The 17,517-nt window shown below is 44.2% G+C and overlaps 1 protein-coding gene across 2 annotated transcripts in view; it reads right to left on the reverse strand.

Annotated features, from left to right (window-relative positions):
* Positions 1-1,453: 1,453 nt before the first annotated feature.
* The window catches only part of Itgb3 (integrin subunit beta 3), a 58,297-nt gene continuing 42,233 nt past the window's right edge, over positions 1,454-17,517 (reverse strand). The window contains exons 11-15 of one of the 2 annotated variants that reach the window (XM_078041921.1): positions 15,849-16,071; positions 14,806-14,906; positions 12,730-12,849; positions 6,174-6,340; positions 1,454-4,316 (exon numbers count right to left, since the gene is read on the reverse strand). In XM_078041921.1, coding sequence (XP_077898047.1) covers positions 4,251-4,316; positions 6,174-6,340; positions 12,730-12,849; positions 14,806-14,906; positions 15,849-16,071 — 677 coding nt within the window. In that variant the 3' untranslated portion in view covers positions 1,454-4,250. The remainder of the gene's footprint in view (positions 4,317-6,173; positions 6,341-12,729; positions 12,850-14,805; positions 14,907-15,848; positions 16,072-17,517) is intronic. The other variant, XM_078041922.1, reaches the window with a different exon arrangement.

The following is a 17,517-nucleotide window of genomic DNA, read 5'->3' on the forward strand; positions in this document are numbered from 1 at the left end:
TGGGTGGATATTTGGTTTTCTGAATCAACCAGCCAAGGTATTTTCTTAACAGTATAGTGACTGACCTTTCTGTAACCTTCTTTCTAGATCTGTTCTCAAACATAAGCATGTAGCCGAATCATTAAAACACAGATTGCTGAGTTCCACATCCAGATTTTCTGATTTAGTACAGCCATGAGCTGCATACCATATCTTGGTCAATGACCAACAGTATATATGACAGTGGTTCCATAAGATTATAATAGAGTTAAAAAATTCCTGCCACCTAGTGACATCATAACCATAATAATGTTGTAGAATAACACATTAGTTATATGCAAATAAATCTAATATACTGCCAAAGTAGCACGTAGATTATTAAGTACATATTCTGTATTAGGTACAAAACACTTAATGATGATAAAGTACTGTTACTAGTTAATGTATCAACTCTACTATGTATTTTATCATTATTTTAGAGTATACTCCTACATTGACTATAAAATACCGTGCCATGTTACATTGGTAGTAGCCTCATATATCTTGTGTTTACTATGTGTCCTTTTTTTTGGTACCAGGGATGATTGAACCCAGGGACACTTAACCACTGAGCCACATCCCCAGGCCTTTTTGAGACCAGGTCTTACTGAATTGCTTAAAGCCTCACTAAATGGCTGAGGTTGGCTTTGAACCTGCGATCCTCCTGCCTCAGCCCCCTGAGCTGCTGGGATTACAGGAGTGCACCACCACCCCTGGCTCAATATTCATGTCTCACAAGTTTCCAGGTGATACTGATGTGGCTGGTCCTGGGACCACACTTTGACACCCAATACTTGAAGTAAAATTTGGACATGTAAATGGCCCTATAAATAATTTGCCATCAAGCCTTTATTGTTCATGTTTCCCACAAAGGAAGCACGACAGTCTGTTCTGTTGAGGTTGTTGAGGTTGAGGTTGTTGCACAACTTCCTAAATAATGTCAATTAAAAAAAAAAAGCTCAAAACTGTTAGAACAAACTCTTAGTAATAGCCTATTCATTTTGAAAATATTATTGTCTAAAGAAAAGCTCTGGGGGCTGGGGATGTGGCTTAAGCGGTAGCGCGCTCGCCTGGCATGCGTGCGGCCTGGATTCAATCCTCAGCACCACATACAAAAATGTTGTGTCCGCCAAAAACTAGAAAATAAATATTAAAACTTTCTCTCTCTCTTTCTCTCTCTCTCTCTCTCTCTCTCTCTCGCTCTCTCTCTCTCTCTCTCTGTCTGTCTCTTTTTCTCTCTCTCTCTCTCTTTAAAAAGAAAAGCAAAGCTCTGGGTCCTGACGGAAACTTCAGTTTACATAGTACTCGTCATTCTGTTACACTTGGAAGCATGCTTACTCTAAAATAATCATTTGTGAGGCAATGACACTTACTCTTTTTTAACCAGAGGAAACAGAAATAACAACACAGGAAGCACTGGACAGCCTTAGGCCAGTTCTTTTTGGAAAACACATTTAATTCACTGTTGCACAACTCAGAGGAGGTGGTGAGGAAGTCAGGAAGGCACTTAAGTAATTTCAGGAAACTTAACAAACAGAAGTGTCTGGACAGTCTAGGAAGGACTGAGAGGTAAAGAACTGACTCCTGATACAGCAACTTGTCAGGAATGTTCAGTTTTCCAACTCTTGTCCACAGACCCTGAGACCGGACATAAAATTACCCCCAAAAGAGCTGGGTACAACCCCTTTGCACTATATTGTCTGATGCCAAAATACTATTTAGATGTTCACCCGATGCCAAAACTAACCCCTAGTCTCCATCTGGCAAACAAGCAACACGGGTCTTCAAGGCCTACAAGCCTTGTCCCAGAAGCTCACACAAGAGTTCACAATATTTTTCATCCTTGGGATACACTGCCTTCCTCCTTCCATAGGGTTTCTTCATGTAAACCATCCTATCTATAAAGAAAATGTCCCACTATTACTCTCATAAAATCTGTCTTGATAGCCAAAGGTTATCACAATTAACTTCAGAACTTCTTGGATTTGTGATCATCCTTCTCTTCCCTTATTTGTCCCTCTCCATATTCCCATCTCTTACTGTGAGGGTAATTTACCAGTGAGAAAGGGCTCAGTCATCAGCCTCATTTGTAATTTCAAGGCTTATTTTCAGTGTTAACATCTGGATCAGCTACTTCTTATTGATATGCAAAATAACTAAGAAATAATAACTAAGTGAAACTTAAGTGCTACATCAGGAGACATACCTGCTAACAAAAGTTGGAGAAAGGGTTCTGAGATAAGATAGGATGAGGATGAGATTCTCATTGAGAAGAATGACAGGGATTAACATCTGCTCTTCCCAAAGCCAGGGCTCTCAGATCTTCCAACTAAAAAGCAAACTCTAGCAACATCCCTCAGTTCTGTTGTTGTTTTTGTTTGTTTGTTTGTTTGTTTTGCTGTGCTTGGCATCAAATCTAGAGTCTCACACATGCTAGACAAGGGCTCTACCACTGAACTGCACCCCAGTCCCATCCCACACCCACAGAATTTTGACTTAATACCATTAAGATTCTGGCATCTCAGAATGTTACATTGGGCCTTCATCGTTGGCTTGTCCAAATCCATACTTTTTACTTCTAGAGAACTGAGCCCTGGGGAGAAGAAAGTGGCTTGCCCTAATTAGCATTAAAGATTCCTTAGCTGTGACACCGAATTCAGGACTCAGATTTTCTGCTTATAAATCTTTACCCGTTTCTAGGGTGCTAAGACCAGTTTTTAATGTGGGATAAAAGTCAACACCAATGAAGCAACTACTTTTGCTGGAATAAAAGAACAGTCTTTCTTCCTCAGGAAAAGTCCAGCGTGTCCATACATCTATTCCCACAGGCTCCCAAGAACTGAGGGCCCTTATAGACCCAGCAACTGGGCAGCAAATTCCTATGAATGATGCCAAATGGGTATGTCTGCTTCCCACTCATGTCTGCATGGCTTTTTATACTTCCCTTCTTTGTCATCAAATAAAATTACAAATATACAGTTAAGTATGTTTATATACATGTCCCTTTAGAGTAAGCAAACCTCATCATGATTTCAGGTGCTCCCACGAACAAAATAAAATAAAATTGCACTTGTGACCTCTCAGATTAAAGACTGAGTTAAAATGAAGCTATCCTTCCTGTAGGAATAGAGGCCACACAAGCTGATACAACTGGCCCATTGTGCAATCCTGGCACTTAGGTTCAACAGACTCATGGGAATGACTCCTTCACAAGACACCCATGAGGTAGGTAAATGCAGCCACCCCTGTGGGTGGATGTAGCACACAGAGGCCCGGGCTTAGGTTGTGGAGGTGCCTCGGACGTGGAGCAGAGGTCTGAACGGGAGGACCTCTGGTGCTCACCATAGCACCCGCCATTGGTCATGAGAGAAGTGTCCAATACGCAGCAAATATCTGCAACAGCAAGGGTGTGGAAATGGGAGCAAAAGAGAAGGGGCTGGTCTAAGGATGACACTTTTGAACAAACCTCCAGCCTAGAGTTGCCAGGGAGTCAAATCTAAAGGGTCGTGATTATGAACTGGGGAAAGCTGGCCCATCCCCCAGGCCACGCAGGACCCTGAGTGGCCCTGCCTTCCCCACTCTCTTCAGGTCAACGTACATTAGGTGGCAAGGACTTCCCTTTCAAGAGAACCACAGCTGATCCAGGTGGTGGCAGAAGGCACAGGAAGCTCTCCCCTGACTCTCCCTTCAGCCTGAGGGAAATGTCAGGACACAGAGACACAGGTGACAAAAACCGGGCTGCACGGGCCAGCAGTTCCTGAGAGTCAGACCCGATGCCATAAAATTACAAACTCAGGACAGAGCCGGGGCTTAGCATCCCTTTCTCTGAAATGAGAAGCCTCAGCCCTGCCCTGTTCTTGAGGGAGAAGGGCCTACTGAGGAGAGCTGGCTTCTCACTGAGGTAATGAAGAACACCTGCTCAGCTCCATGTCCCCCTCAAGCTAAGCAGGACACATCCCTGCAGGAGGCATCGGAGAACAAAGGCCGAGGAGCTGTGCTCTGGGGACACATCACACGTTTTAAATTAAACATTTCCCCACGTGTAACACACACACACACACACACACACACACACACACACACGCACACGCACAAATACTGATATTCTCCCAGCCCACCCCACTCCAAGCCCCAAATCCCACCCCACAAATACTGTCCTCTGTAAACATGATGGCAGAGACGCCCACAATCCTGGCATAGTCTGATAATGATCTGATGATGACGTCTTGTCATTAAGTGCCCCGATAGGTGATATTGGTGAAGGTGGACGTGGCCTCTTTATACAGTGGGTTGTTGGCCTGTGGAGAGAAGAGGAGAGTGTCTCACAGTCAGTTCCGGGGGTCCTCTCATGTCCCAAAGGCTTCAATTTCACCTGAGAGGTTTGCCCAAGACACCCTTCTCTGGCCTAGACTGGATGAAACAGGCTAGTGCTCACGTTACTCACACTTTCACTTTTAGAATGGGAATGGGCAGGAAATGAGAGGAGGAAAAATGATGTGGCCACCTTGCGGCTGTTTTTAAAGGGTTAAAATCAGTCCAGCACTTTTCTTTTTTTTTTTTTTTTTTTTTTTTGGAGGCCCATCATTCTTTGACAATCCCAAAACCTTCTAGAATAGCTTTCACCCAAATCTGTCCTGTTTTCTCCTCTCGCCCTACTCCTTCTTTGGTTTTTCTCCCCTTTTTCTTTCGCTGTGACAGTGCCAGCCAATGTGAGGCAGAGAGAGAAACATAGTAGTTGATGGGTGAAGGTCAGAACACAGAGGACTGCTTCGGCTGAAATAATTCTTAATTTGTTTTCATCTCTTCAATGATTACCTACAAAACTGTCATATTATCAGGGAAAAATAAGCCCCTCACTCAGTTTCTCAAATTATTTTCCAACAAAAAAAATGACAAAACCCATGAAGTTAGGCAGTTCTTTCTCTTTTTTTTTTTTTCTTTTTTTCCTCCTTTGGCATTAGAAAGTGAACCCAGAGACACTTTACAACTGAGCTACATCCCAGCCCTTTTTATTTCTTATTTTGAAACAGGGAGTCACTAAATTGTTGAGGGTCTCTCACTAAATTATTAAGGCTGGCCTTAAACTTGTGATCCTCCTGCTTCAGCCTCCTAGATTGCTAGGATTATAAGTGCACACCACTGCACCTGGCTAAGTAGTACTAAATGGTAACTGCAAGAAGCCCAGCACATTCTTCTGTCCTTTGGAGACTCAGCATGCTCTATATGCTCTTAACAGAAACATCCAAGGTTCTTGGAACTATTGGGTACAAAGTCCTGGGATCACCACCAAATGGGATCAAACTTTTGGCCTAACCCTGGACATTTAAGGAATCAAATGTCATGTAAAAGGTCCAGAAAATAGTTAAGATATGGAAGATGAACCAAAGGAGAACATAGTAAAATTAGTATATAAAAAGTTCTCAATAAATGCTTGTTTGATTGGCTTAAATCAAGATAAACAACAGGGACCATAAAGAGTCTGATTTGGAAACTACCATTTCATCATTTGGGGGCAAAGAAGAGAATGAGGTAGATTGATGTCCTGCCACTATTCTTAAGTGGCTGACCCCAAAAGGAAATCCTATAGTTACCTAATTCCCTCCCACAATCAGACAAGCACTGAACTCCCTTGCACTCAGTTCTCTTACTTATAAAATGGGAACACTAATACTCCCCACCACAAAGATTGTTTTAGGGATGAAATAAGCTAATATATAAAAAAGCATTTAGAACAGTTCCTGGCACATGGCAAACCCTCAGTCAATGTTAGCTATTCTATTTTTTTCTATTTGTTTTTAATGCTTTGGACTTCAATACTATATAATGTATTATTGTTCTCAATATAGGTTTGTCTTGTCTCCCTCAATTGAAGAGTAAGTTTCTTTTCCATTTCTTTACACTGTTGGAGCAGAGCTGGGTCCTATTTGTTCTATCAGTACTCAAGACATGGCCCATGGTCACCATGTGGTAGAGGATCCGGTAGTTTTCAGGAAGCTTAAAGACAGCAGTGAGACCATCTCCCAGTTTCCAGAACAGAAGATAATCCGAAAACTGCAGTACTGGATGACCCTGGCCACTCTGAACAGCTGCTGTTCCCACTTCAGGTTCTCGAACCAAAGACTCAAGAAAATGCCCAGCCCAACCCAGCCTCTTACTGTGTCCCATTTTGCTCTGGCTCGTTCTTCCTCAAATTTAGCAAACTCTTTCCGGTCGTGGATGGTGATGAGAAGCTTCCAGATGAGCAGAGTAGCAAGGCCGATGAGCAGAATAGCCCCCATCACTGACAGCAGGACCACAAGGATGTCCGGACCCTTGGGACACTCTGCAAGGAAGAAGCAGAGAGCAGGAATCACTTGAACTGGCCACGAATGTAAGACCTTGAGTGTTATTTCAGAGGAACAATGCACTGGAAACGCCTCTGAAGGAAACAGGGCAGTTTTAAAACAAATTCATTGTTTGTTTGTTTGTTTGTTTTTAAGGGAGCAATCTTTAGGGGGGTAATAAGCTGTCCTGAGTGGTTTAAATCTGAGCTCTCAAGCTAGTCACTCCTGCACAAAATCTAGACCACCTGACATGGGTTAACCAACTGTTTTTTTTTTTTTTAATTGATTCTGCTGGGTTTGGTGGCACATGCCTATATTCCCAGCAGAATCAGGAGGCTGAGGCAGGAGATTGTGAGTTCAAAGCCAGCCTCAGCAACTTAGTGAGGCCCTAAGCAACTCAGCAAGATCCTGTCTTTAAGTAAAATACAAAAAGGGCTGGGGATGTGGCTCAGTAGTTAAGTGCCCCTGAGTTCAATCCCTAGTACAAAAAAAAAAAAAATCCATTTGGCCCCTGTGGGTGTAGCCCAGTGGTAGAGTACTCCACAAGGCCCTGGATTCTATCCCCAGGCCCACACACAACAAAAAGAGAAAAAAAAGAATCAAAAGATTTGGAAACTCTAGAACAATATCCCTATGAAGTGGCCACCAACTATAGCTGAGAGCAGCTGCTCCTTTTACCTGGGACACAGTGTTTTCCATTTGTGAGAGTCCTCACCTCTCTCCCATTTCTTCCCTAAACAGAGGCAAAGTGTGACTTGTCCTTGTGTCTGTACCACTGTGCACTCTGGATTTAAATCCTGGCTTAACACACTGTACGATGTGACACTCAGTAACTAATTTTTCTGGATGTCTGTTTTCTATTTTCTTTGTCTTTAAAATGGAGAAAGTATTCACATTCCCTTTTAGGGGTGGGTGGGTAGGGTGCTAGGGACTGAACCCAGAGCCTTGCACAGGACAGGCAAGTGCTCTACCAATGAACTACACCCCAACCCTTCACACTCAATTTTAAAAATTGCAAAGAGTAATAATTAAATGAAATATATTTAAAGAACTGAAAGCAATGCCTGGCTCACAATAAATAGTAGGGGCCATTATTACCAGTGTTCTTCTGATATCCAGCGTTTTTATTTATTTGCTAACTGAGCCCCGGTAGACATTAGTGACTGTTAATTGTGGTTTGGATATTTATATCCTTAAGGGCGATGAACCTTTTCAGCATGCTTAGAGACCAGGAAGCCTGCCAGCCACGATAATCTTAAAGGTTCTTTCTCAAAATATTTAGTCATCCAGAATCCTACCCCATTGTAAGCTGACTTCCTGTTCAGCCCCAGTCAATAACCAAAGCAGACAGAGGTCCGTCATCCCTCTGAGGGTCAGCTGATTATCCTCTGCAGCTCTCTGCTCCCATAAACTTCAGGTGTCTGACAAATGACCTCACTCTGGAACCTCAAGTGTTATGAAACCAGGTGTCTGTATGTATGGGTACTGATGAGTCTGGAGAGGAAGTCACACCCACTTTCCACACTGTCTCCCACCTTCTTCTCTAAACATACACTCGATGCTCACCACACATTACACAAACACAACCACTACCACAAACCAAGTTGGTCCTTTTCCAAACCACCAAGTTACACCCTATCTATAATTAAAGGAACGCCTGGAGAGAGGCTGCGACATTCCAGCGTCCTAATTCCCAGGAGTGAAGGGCCCCAGTTTTTCTGGGAAAAGCAATTATGAATTCTCTGGCAGAATGGAGTAGGGCTGACCTTCAAACCCCAAGGTGAAATCTCTTCCTTCTGCATGTTAGTCTGGGCAGGGCAGGTAGAATCCCGGGAGATATTCAGGTGAGAACAATCTGTTACTCATCTGTCCCAACAGGGGTATGTGGCTTCCCAGAAGCAGAAGACAAGATCAGGTGGTCTCTGAAAGGCACCTCCAGCTGCAGCAACAGCCCCAGATTGAGTGACCCAAGGCCAGAGGAGTCTGGGTAGGGTTGGCAGATTTAACAAACAAAATTCTAGGAAGCCCAGATAAATTTTATTTTCAGATAAACAAGGAGTTAGTTTTAAGGGTAAGTTTGTACCAAACAGTGCCTGGAACGTACTGTATTTTATCTGGAAACTATCCGGGAATGAACAGGCCCCAGCTCAGGAGCCCGTTCCACATGGCCATTCCCCACATGGCCAATGCCTAGCCATGTGACATACTCCCTTTCACTGCCCTGCCAGGGCTCAGCCCTTCACAGAGAGCATCTGAAAGGCCATGAGAAAGAGATATCTCCTACTATCCTCTGGGAACCCAGCTGCTACAACCTCCCCAAAGTTGGAGTCCCTAGAAATAATTGGGGCTGGGGCTAAGAGGACAAGCAGAGCCAGGACAAACAGAGAGGAAATGAAGGGCCCATATTCTTTTTATTTTACTTAATTTTTGTTTTGCTCTTCTTAGATATACATGACAGTAGAGTGTATTTTGACATATTATACTAGAGTCCCTTATCCTAACGTGGAGGAGTGGGTCCCCTGACAGGCCACCAGCGTTACCATCATCTCTATTCCCCACAACCTGAGGCAGTAGATTGCAGTCTCAAAATCCCAAGCCAAATGATTTGGATAAATGATACATCAAAAGTACCAGCAAAGACAGGTGTAGCAAAGAGATGAGATAATGTTAGACCCAAAAGCAAAGACACAATGCCCTTCTGAAATTAGTAGGGACAAAATCGCAGCTAGGGTGAGTGGGATGGCGGGAGGAAATCGTGGTCAAACCAGTCCACCCCTGCTGGCTCCCGGACACATCCCCAGACTCTCCTCTCTCCTTCCTCATGTCAACTGCCCTTGAAGTCGCAAAATAAAATTAAGGTTAGGCCCTTTCTTGACCTTCCTTTTCCCATATAAAGGGCAAAAGCTCTGGGAAGGGCTAGTGGACAACATTCCAGACAGGGCGCCAGGCATTCCTCCACCCATGGACATAGCAACGCCCTGGGTGACGTAGATGTGGCAGCTCTTTCCTAAGGAAGGGAGACCTGGGGTAGCTCCTCCAGACTTTCCTGCCTCCTTTTTCAAACCACCTCATTTTCTTCCCTCCACAAGCAGCCAAAATTCTGGTTAGCAGATATCAAGATGTACATACACTCACTTTTCCTCTAGGAAGAATCAGACCTAGAAAATCATTCAAAACCTCTTTATTAACTAACTTCTTGGTAGATGTACAGGGATATAGCAATAGATAAGACACACATGGTTCGTGTATCCGCGCAGCATAGGATCTGAGCAGATGAGCTGATTAAAGAAGCAATTTAATTCTAGTGAAATGAAGGCCCTTCTAAGGAAGCACAGATGCTATGCGAGTCAAACAGAAGAACCAAACCTGGTCAGCAGTATGGAGGCCAGCGGGGGACGGAGAAAGCTTCTTGGGGGAAGCGATGAGCCTAAAGCAAGAGGCACTCCGATGTTGGGGTGTAGCCCAATGGCCAGGAACACTAACAGCACAGAGGTGTGGTTTGTGGAAGTAAGACAGGGCTCAGGACTGTTCTTTGTTGCTGGGGATTGAACCCAAAGTCTCACACAGGCTAGGTAAGTACTTTATTACTAAGTTATGACCCCAGCACTGGGTTTTTTTTTTTAAACAGGAAAATATGCTAAAGTTTGAGAACCGCTGCTCGTGGACCAAGAGCTAGCAAATGATATGACCCATGAGCCAAATGCAGCTATCAACTCTCTCTGTAAATACAGCCATGACCACTTCACAGAATAAATATGAATGGCCAATAAATACATGAAAAAATGTCCAACATCTCCAGCAACTAGAGAAATACAGATTAAAACTACACCAAGATTCCATCTCACTCCAGTCAGAATGACAACCATCAAGAATATAAGTAACAATAAGTGTTGGTGAGGATGCGGGGGAAACGTACACTCATACATTGCTGGTGGGATTGAAAATTGGTGCAACCGATAGGAAAGGCAGCAGAATACAATAGACACTAGTATGGCTGTATGTATAAACGTGGCTGTAAAACCAATGTGATACTGTAATCTGTACATGTGGAAAAATAAGAATTCATACTCCATTTGAATCAAATGTATATGTCAAGATCATTGTAACGTTTTGAGCAACTAATAAAAAAATTAAAAAAAAAAAGAAAATTGATGCAACCACACTGGAAAGTATCCTCAGAAAACCTGGAATAGAACCATCATTAGACCCAGTTATCCCACTCGTCAGTACACACCCAAAGGACTTCAAAGCAACATACTACAGTGACACAGCCACATCAATGTTTATAGGAGCCCAATTCACAATACCTAACCTATTGAACCAACCTTCATGCCTTTCAACAGATGAGTGGATAAAGAAAATATGGTATATATACACAATGGAATACTACTCAGCCATAAAAAAAGAATGACTTTATGACTTTTGCCATAGATCTGGAGACTATCATGCTAAGTGTAACAAGCCAATCTCCAAAAACCAAAGGTCAAAAGATCTCTCTGATATGTGGATGCTAATACACAACAGGGGGTGAAGAGAAGAATAGAATTTCATTGGATTAGACAAAGGGGAATGAAGGGAAGGGAGAGGGATAAGAATAGGAAAGACAGTAGAATGAATTAGACATAACTTTCCTATGTTCATATATGAATACACCACTAGTGAAACTTCATTCTTGTGGCACAACCACAAGAATGGGATCCTAATTAAAATAAATTATGTACTCTATGAATGTACAATATGTCAAAATACACTCTACTATCATGTATATCTAAAAAGAGCAAATAAAAAAATAAAAATATATAGCCATTGTCCACAAGTTTACAGAATATCTATGGCTGCTTTCCTGCTGTAATAGCAGGGCTGAGTAGCCACAGCAGAGACCATATGGCCCTTGAAACCTAAAATATTTTGGTCTTTTGCAGAAAAAAAAAATTCTGGTCCTTTGTCTAAAAGATGATTTGAAGAAATTCTTACAGCTATGAATGTCAGGATACCAACTGATTCAAGTTCAGCCTTCCAAGGTTGTTCCTTCGTTCTAGAGTTTGCCCAGCCTCCACCATTAACAGTCCTATCCCACTGCAATGACGTTATCGATTTCCATGCCTGTCTCCGCCATGGCCTGCGAGTACCACATCTGCCTATTTACTGTTAGTTTCAGCACTTAGCATAGTATCCAGTCTATAGTAAGTATTCCAAATTATTTTCTAATGATTCATATCTTAATCTGTTGTTTAAGGGCAAAGAAGGTATATGGTGTGGATATGCTTTGAGTGTGTCCCTGAAGCATTCATGTGCTAAAAGCTTGGTTCCCAACATGGTGATATTGAAGTGCTGGAACCTGTAAGAGACAGGTCAAAGTAATCAGGTCATTGGGAGCATTGCCCTTGCAAGGGACTAATGTAGTTCTCACTGGACCCCCATTAGTTCCCAGCCTGGGTGAGGGTATAGTTCAATGATAGAACACGGGCTTAGCACAGGGCCCTGGGCTCAACAGTCAGCATTCACCATGTGGTGACATAGCCAAGAGGGTCCTCACCAGAGGAGGAACTGATGAAACCACTGATCTTGGACTTCTAGCCTCCAAAACTGTGAACCAAATGAAACCCTCTCCTCTTCATACATTTCTCAGCCTCGGGTATTTTCTTTATAGCAGTAGAAAATGGATGAAGACAGAGGCTATGATGGTGGTAAGGTGAAGCAAACAAATCTAACTGTTGGGTGGTAATCAACCTGTGGTTGGTCTGGTTATGGCGGGGTGGACTCCTCCTCCTTCCAAAGGGTCTTGAGAGCAAGCAGTATTTTTAATCTTTTCGGTGTTCAATGCAGCCTTGAGTCAGTGCCAGAAACCTATCACTACATCCTGCCATAACATGGTAGGATCAGTGCCTCCCACCGTCAGGCCTTCCTCTTATAGCAGCAGGCAGGGTACTCATTGCAGCTGTCCTCAGTAGAACTTATGCCATGTGCTATAAAGTTCTAGAATCTAGATTCCTTATTTCTTGTCCTTATTGCCTCCAAAAATGCAATGATAGGACTGCCGATGTAGCTCAGTGATAGAACACTGGCCTAGCATGCATGAGGCCCTGGGTTCCATCCCCAAAACTGAGGGGAAAAAATAGTCATGACATATTTTTGTTCCTTGAGGACATCCAAACCCACCTTCTTCCTCTCCTTACCCACCTTCTTATCTTTCTGTCTCCTCAATTAGAAAGTCACTTTCTTGCTGATACTTATGTTTATACATCCCCTCACCAGGGTGATAAACTCTCACATCACTTTTAAAGCCAGGTTTCACCTGTTCCGTTTCAGAGGAGTGGTGGGTAGAAAGTCCTGCCTAAGATGGTTCTCTCTCCTGGGGGGTAAAGAAAGGACTTCAGGAGCCACTCACCTGGCTCTTCCACCACATACAGGATGGACTTTCCACTCGAGTCTTCATAGTACTGGAACCTGACGACGCAATCTTCCTCATTCTTGTAGGTACAGTTGACTGCGTCCTTGCCAGTGTCCTCTGGGGAAGGGAGAGGAGAATATGTAAGAATGAAAAACAAGTCATTCCTAGAAGATGACAGATTTCAAGACCTCTGCCACAGGACTTCTAGAAGAACATGTGACAGGAAACCCTGTGTCTGATATTAGGCAAGATGCCTAGGTTCAAGAAAGCTGGCGTGAAGGGACATGACATAATAACATTATACATTTTGATTCAAATCCTGGCTGCGCTTCCTACCAGCCGTGTGATCTTCGGTAAGTTATTTGACCTAACTCATTCTCTCTTTCTTCATCTATCTATAAAAGGGAGATGATCTCCCCACCTTACAGAGTTGGTGGAGAATTTTATGCATAAAATAAACAGACCTTAACACGCAGTAGGCGTTTCCTCCCTTCTCTTTCTCTGCTTGCTCAATAATTCTCCATAGTTTGTTTACACAGCCCTTTTAGCTCTTCCATGTCTGTTTCTGATCTAGTGTGCCTCCCACAGTGTGTCGTTTAACTCTCCAACCTGTTATTCTGTTGGTGACACTGCGGTTACCCTCCACCAGTTGCACTACATCCTATACTGAGGAACCAGATGGGCAAAACTGATACACCATGAAATTAAGCAAGTGTGCCAAGATTCCCACTGCAAATAAGTGATAGAGAGGGACCAGAACATGAATCTAAAAATACATCCAGTGGACCTGAAGTCAACAGGCCAGCAGTACTGGTACCACAGCACAAGGGAAAGAGTAAACCTTTCAGGATTTAGTTCTCAATGCATTTCTCCCTTCTGTGGGCAAGTTAATTTCCTTGAGACTCAGTTTGCTCATTCACAAAATAAAGGTAACAATAGTACTATAGTTCTACTTCATTAGGTTTGGAGAAAAATATGTAATGAATGAGTAGGAAAGATGCTTTTTTTAAATTTTCATAAGTTATAAAATTCATATAGGTAAGCATTTACCTTTATGATGATTATGGTGACAAAGGAGGTAGGTAAAGAAATGCTTATCAACTAATGCCACCTGGTCTAGATGATAAAAATACCTTGACACTTTAGCATACCCTTCCTCTGGGCTAATTATAGAAGTATATCCCCTTCTAGAAGAAAACTCCCTCTTCAAACTCAATCCCCAAATCACCAACCTCACCCGAGCCCACTTCTGATATTAATCAAAAGGTTCAGAGATCTCACTCTTTTCCATAACACTCCCACCCAAAGCTGACTGCCTGGCCATCTCACAACGGATCTCACTAAAAACGAATTTCCTGCCTTTGTGGGAGATTGCTATCTTCAGAGAGACTGCATCACCCTAGCACCACCCAGTGCCTCCTGGCCCAGAAACCCCCACATCAGCTGTGCTGATAGCAGCAAAGATCATCTTTAAAATCAAGATGAAGTACAAAGAAAAATGACTGCAGGCAAGAATTTTGCTCCCTGCTGTGTTCATATTTCTGTCTTATCTCTGGGGAACTCCAGAAAGCCAGAAGAAGGGCTTCAGGATAAAGAGATTTGGGTAATGACCATTAGGGTGAAGGTTTTCCTCCAAACAAGGCTGAGTATTGCTTAACTTTTAATACAGTGAACTAGGCTACTAGGCTAAGATGAGGCCCACCATAGGCAACCACTTCCCAAGTGTGTGCCTCAGGTTTTTTATCTGCAAAGTAGAGTACATTATCTTCCTTTCTTTGGGGATGGGGTGAAGTTAGGATTGTCCAATTTATACACCCTTTACAAGTTAGGCACAGGTTTTTGCTGGGTCTGTGTGCTTCAGGAATCAGAAAGGGGCACTCTGGAAGGGACAGAGGAGGTCTCTCAAGAAAGTTAGACTTCATTTCATGCCTGCTGTGCATCAGGCCTGCATGACCAGTTCTTGAAGCAGGAATTACTCTTCCATGTTACAGATGGGAGTTGGGCAGGTTCTGAGATTGAAGTGAAAACATTCAGAACCCAGACGAGTGAGACTCTGAGGCCTGCTGAACTTACTAAGCTCTTTCACAGACTCAATCTCATCGCGGCAGTAACGGGTGCAGGTATTTTCCTCCTGTAGGATTCCCCGGTCAAACTTCTTACACTCCACACATTCCCTAAAGGAGAGAGGACACGGCGATTAAAGCAAGGGAGCAGCAAGCTGAGGCATGTCCCAGTCCACCTCTGACCTCCACGTACCCAGAAAGCGGCTCCTCAGTTTAAAAAATTTAATAACACAACACAACACACACACACACACACACACACACACTGTAAAATCATCCTAAGGCCCCAAATAGTCAAGTGTGGAGTTCAGGAGTAAAGGTGTCCTCCTCACCCACAGGCTCCTCATCCGCAGCCAGAGGGCCCCGGGTCCTTTGTTAAACTTCACGTACCAATCAGGATATGTGAACCCTACACATTTCTGGGAACTTTAAAGTCAAAACTTGTCACAAAACTGGGGGGCCCAGGACAAAATGAAATTATTGTTCAAAAATTACTAAGAACTGTGACAGCAGAACATGCAAAGGCCCTACTAAGCACGGGGCCCTGTATAGCTGCACAGTGCACGCCCATGACTGCAGCCCTGCTTAAAGTGGTAAGAAGACTGGCAGAGCTTCGGACTTGGGGCTTCCTCTGACCCACAAACAGGTGAAGTTTGGACTGGCGAGTTGCCCCTGTCGCACAGTGTCCTCCCCAACTCCAGCCCCTGCAACTCCTATAGAATCAGAACATCAGCACTGGAATGTTCCAGAGAATATCTGGCTTAGCCTTCCTTTCTGAATTTGGGAGTGTTCGAGATGCCACCCTAGGAGAGAGTTTGCTCCAACTGGAATCCAGCTGGTGCTACTTTGGCCCCTTGCCGTTGCCTCTACCTCCAACTCCCCATAGTTTTCATTGGAAAGAGGAGAGAAGCCATTTGACAGGAGCAAACTCTTCTCCCTAAAGCTTCAGTGAGTAAGAGGTAGAACTTTAAGACCTTAAGAGTTGAGGATTCTAGTCCAAGGGACCCTCTCCCCACTCCCAGCCTCCCAACTCTCTCCAAACTGCCCACTCACTTTTTAAAGGTGCAGGCATCCGGGCAAGTGGGACATTTCTCACAAGTGTCCCCATAGGAGCCTGGCTGGATGCAGACGCAGCTGCCACATTCACACTTGCCCCGGCCGCTGCACAGAAGCCCATTGCTGGACATGCAGGTGTCGGTACGCGTGGTGCAGTTGCAGTAGTAGCCAGTCCAGTCGGAGTCACACAGGCAGTCCCCACAGCTGCACTGGCCATGCCCTGAAAGCAGACAGCCCAAGAGGGTGGATCAGCTAGTGACTGTCCCACTCCTGTGGCAGCCTGCCACACACTTCCATTCTGCTCTCCCAGCCAGACAGATAATATTCCTCCAGGTCAGCAGGGATCTAGCCCAATATCAGGGGAACCCTGCTCCACAGGGACACACTCAGCTCTCCAGATGTTCCAAGGTGTGGAAGGTCTTGGTCTGAATCCCTACAGGACAAAGGAGTCTCAGGAGCTGAGTTTCCCAAGCCTCCTACCTTCCTCTTGCCCTTGTATGAGGACAAGGCAGATCTTCAGCCTTGAGAACTGGCACAGCACTGAGCCATAGCTTGCACCCACAGAGAGTACCCAGGATCCTGGATGATGTGGCCTGAGACAGCAAAGTGACCCTCAGGCCCCAAACTCTCTCCCTTTGATCTGGCATAGACTGCTCCTCTCTCCAACCAGACCTTTATCATCATTGTCTTCTCCCAGCTGGGTTAGACACCAACATAGGCTCTGATTTGAATGAGCTGGTCCCTCCCAGCTAACAACTCAGCCACAGATGTCCGTTATTCTGTTTCTCAAATCGGCTACGTGCCACCTTGCCAGGTGAGCAGCAGGGATCTGAGAGCTCATACCCAGGACAGGAAAACTTCAACACGGGGGCCATGGAGGACAGGAGATGCCCCAAGCACAGGGAAGGGAAGATACACAGAGTGCCCCAATACATGGGTGCATGGGGTGGGGCATCCAAGGGGCAGACAGAAGGTACCAAGAGCCCATGGAGTCGGCAATGGAGTTAAGTAAGCAGAAAGAACAGACGCAGCCTACCTCACAGCCTGCTGAGGGCCGGAGCTCTTAACTAAATCCCACAAATGCCGGAGAGAAAAGACAGCAGAGAATAAAAGAAGATGAACGAAAAAAGAGAGATTTTCCTAAGGACAGCAGTATGGACGATCATTAGCAATGACCTTGCATAGCCCAGCGGCCTTCACCAAGCCTCTGCTGGCTCATCTTTGTTCCTCCTCTGCCCTCAAAAGTTGCAGAAATATTCTCCACAATAAATTGTTTTTGAGTTGTGCACACAGTTCAACTGTCCCCAACATCACCAACACAACTTGTCCTTCTTATCCTGGTCCTCTTCTCAATTCAGTATATGGTGTCTTGGCAGTGAAGGAGGGAAGCCTTGGAAAGCATTTAGACAAAAGAACTGCCTCTGTGTTCCAAACCGACCAAGGAAGTAAGTATTTCCAGTAGGAACAAGCGCCAGAAATAACCACTACGAGGGTAATAATGCCCAAGAACACTTGTTGAGCATTCAATATGGGTCAAGTTCTTCAATATGTTATCCTATTCGTTTCTTATAACCCTGTAGGACCAAAGAGGTTAAGTAACCTGTCCGAGGCCACACAACTTGTAAATAGCAGGAGCAGGGCTCATATTGAAATCACTCTGACTTTA

The sequence above is a fragment of the Ictidomys tridecemlineatus genome, chromosome 3, assembly GCF_052094955.1.
Source record: "Ictidomys tridecemlineatus isolate mIctTri1 chromosome 3, mIctTri1.hap1, whole genome shotgun sequence".
Lineage (NCBI taxonomy): Eukaryota > Metazoa > Chordata > Mammalia > Rodentia > Sciuridae > Ictidomys > Ictidomys tridecemlineatus.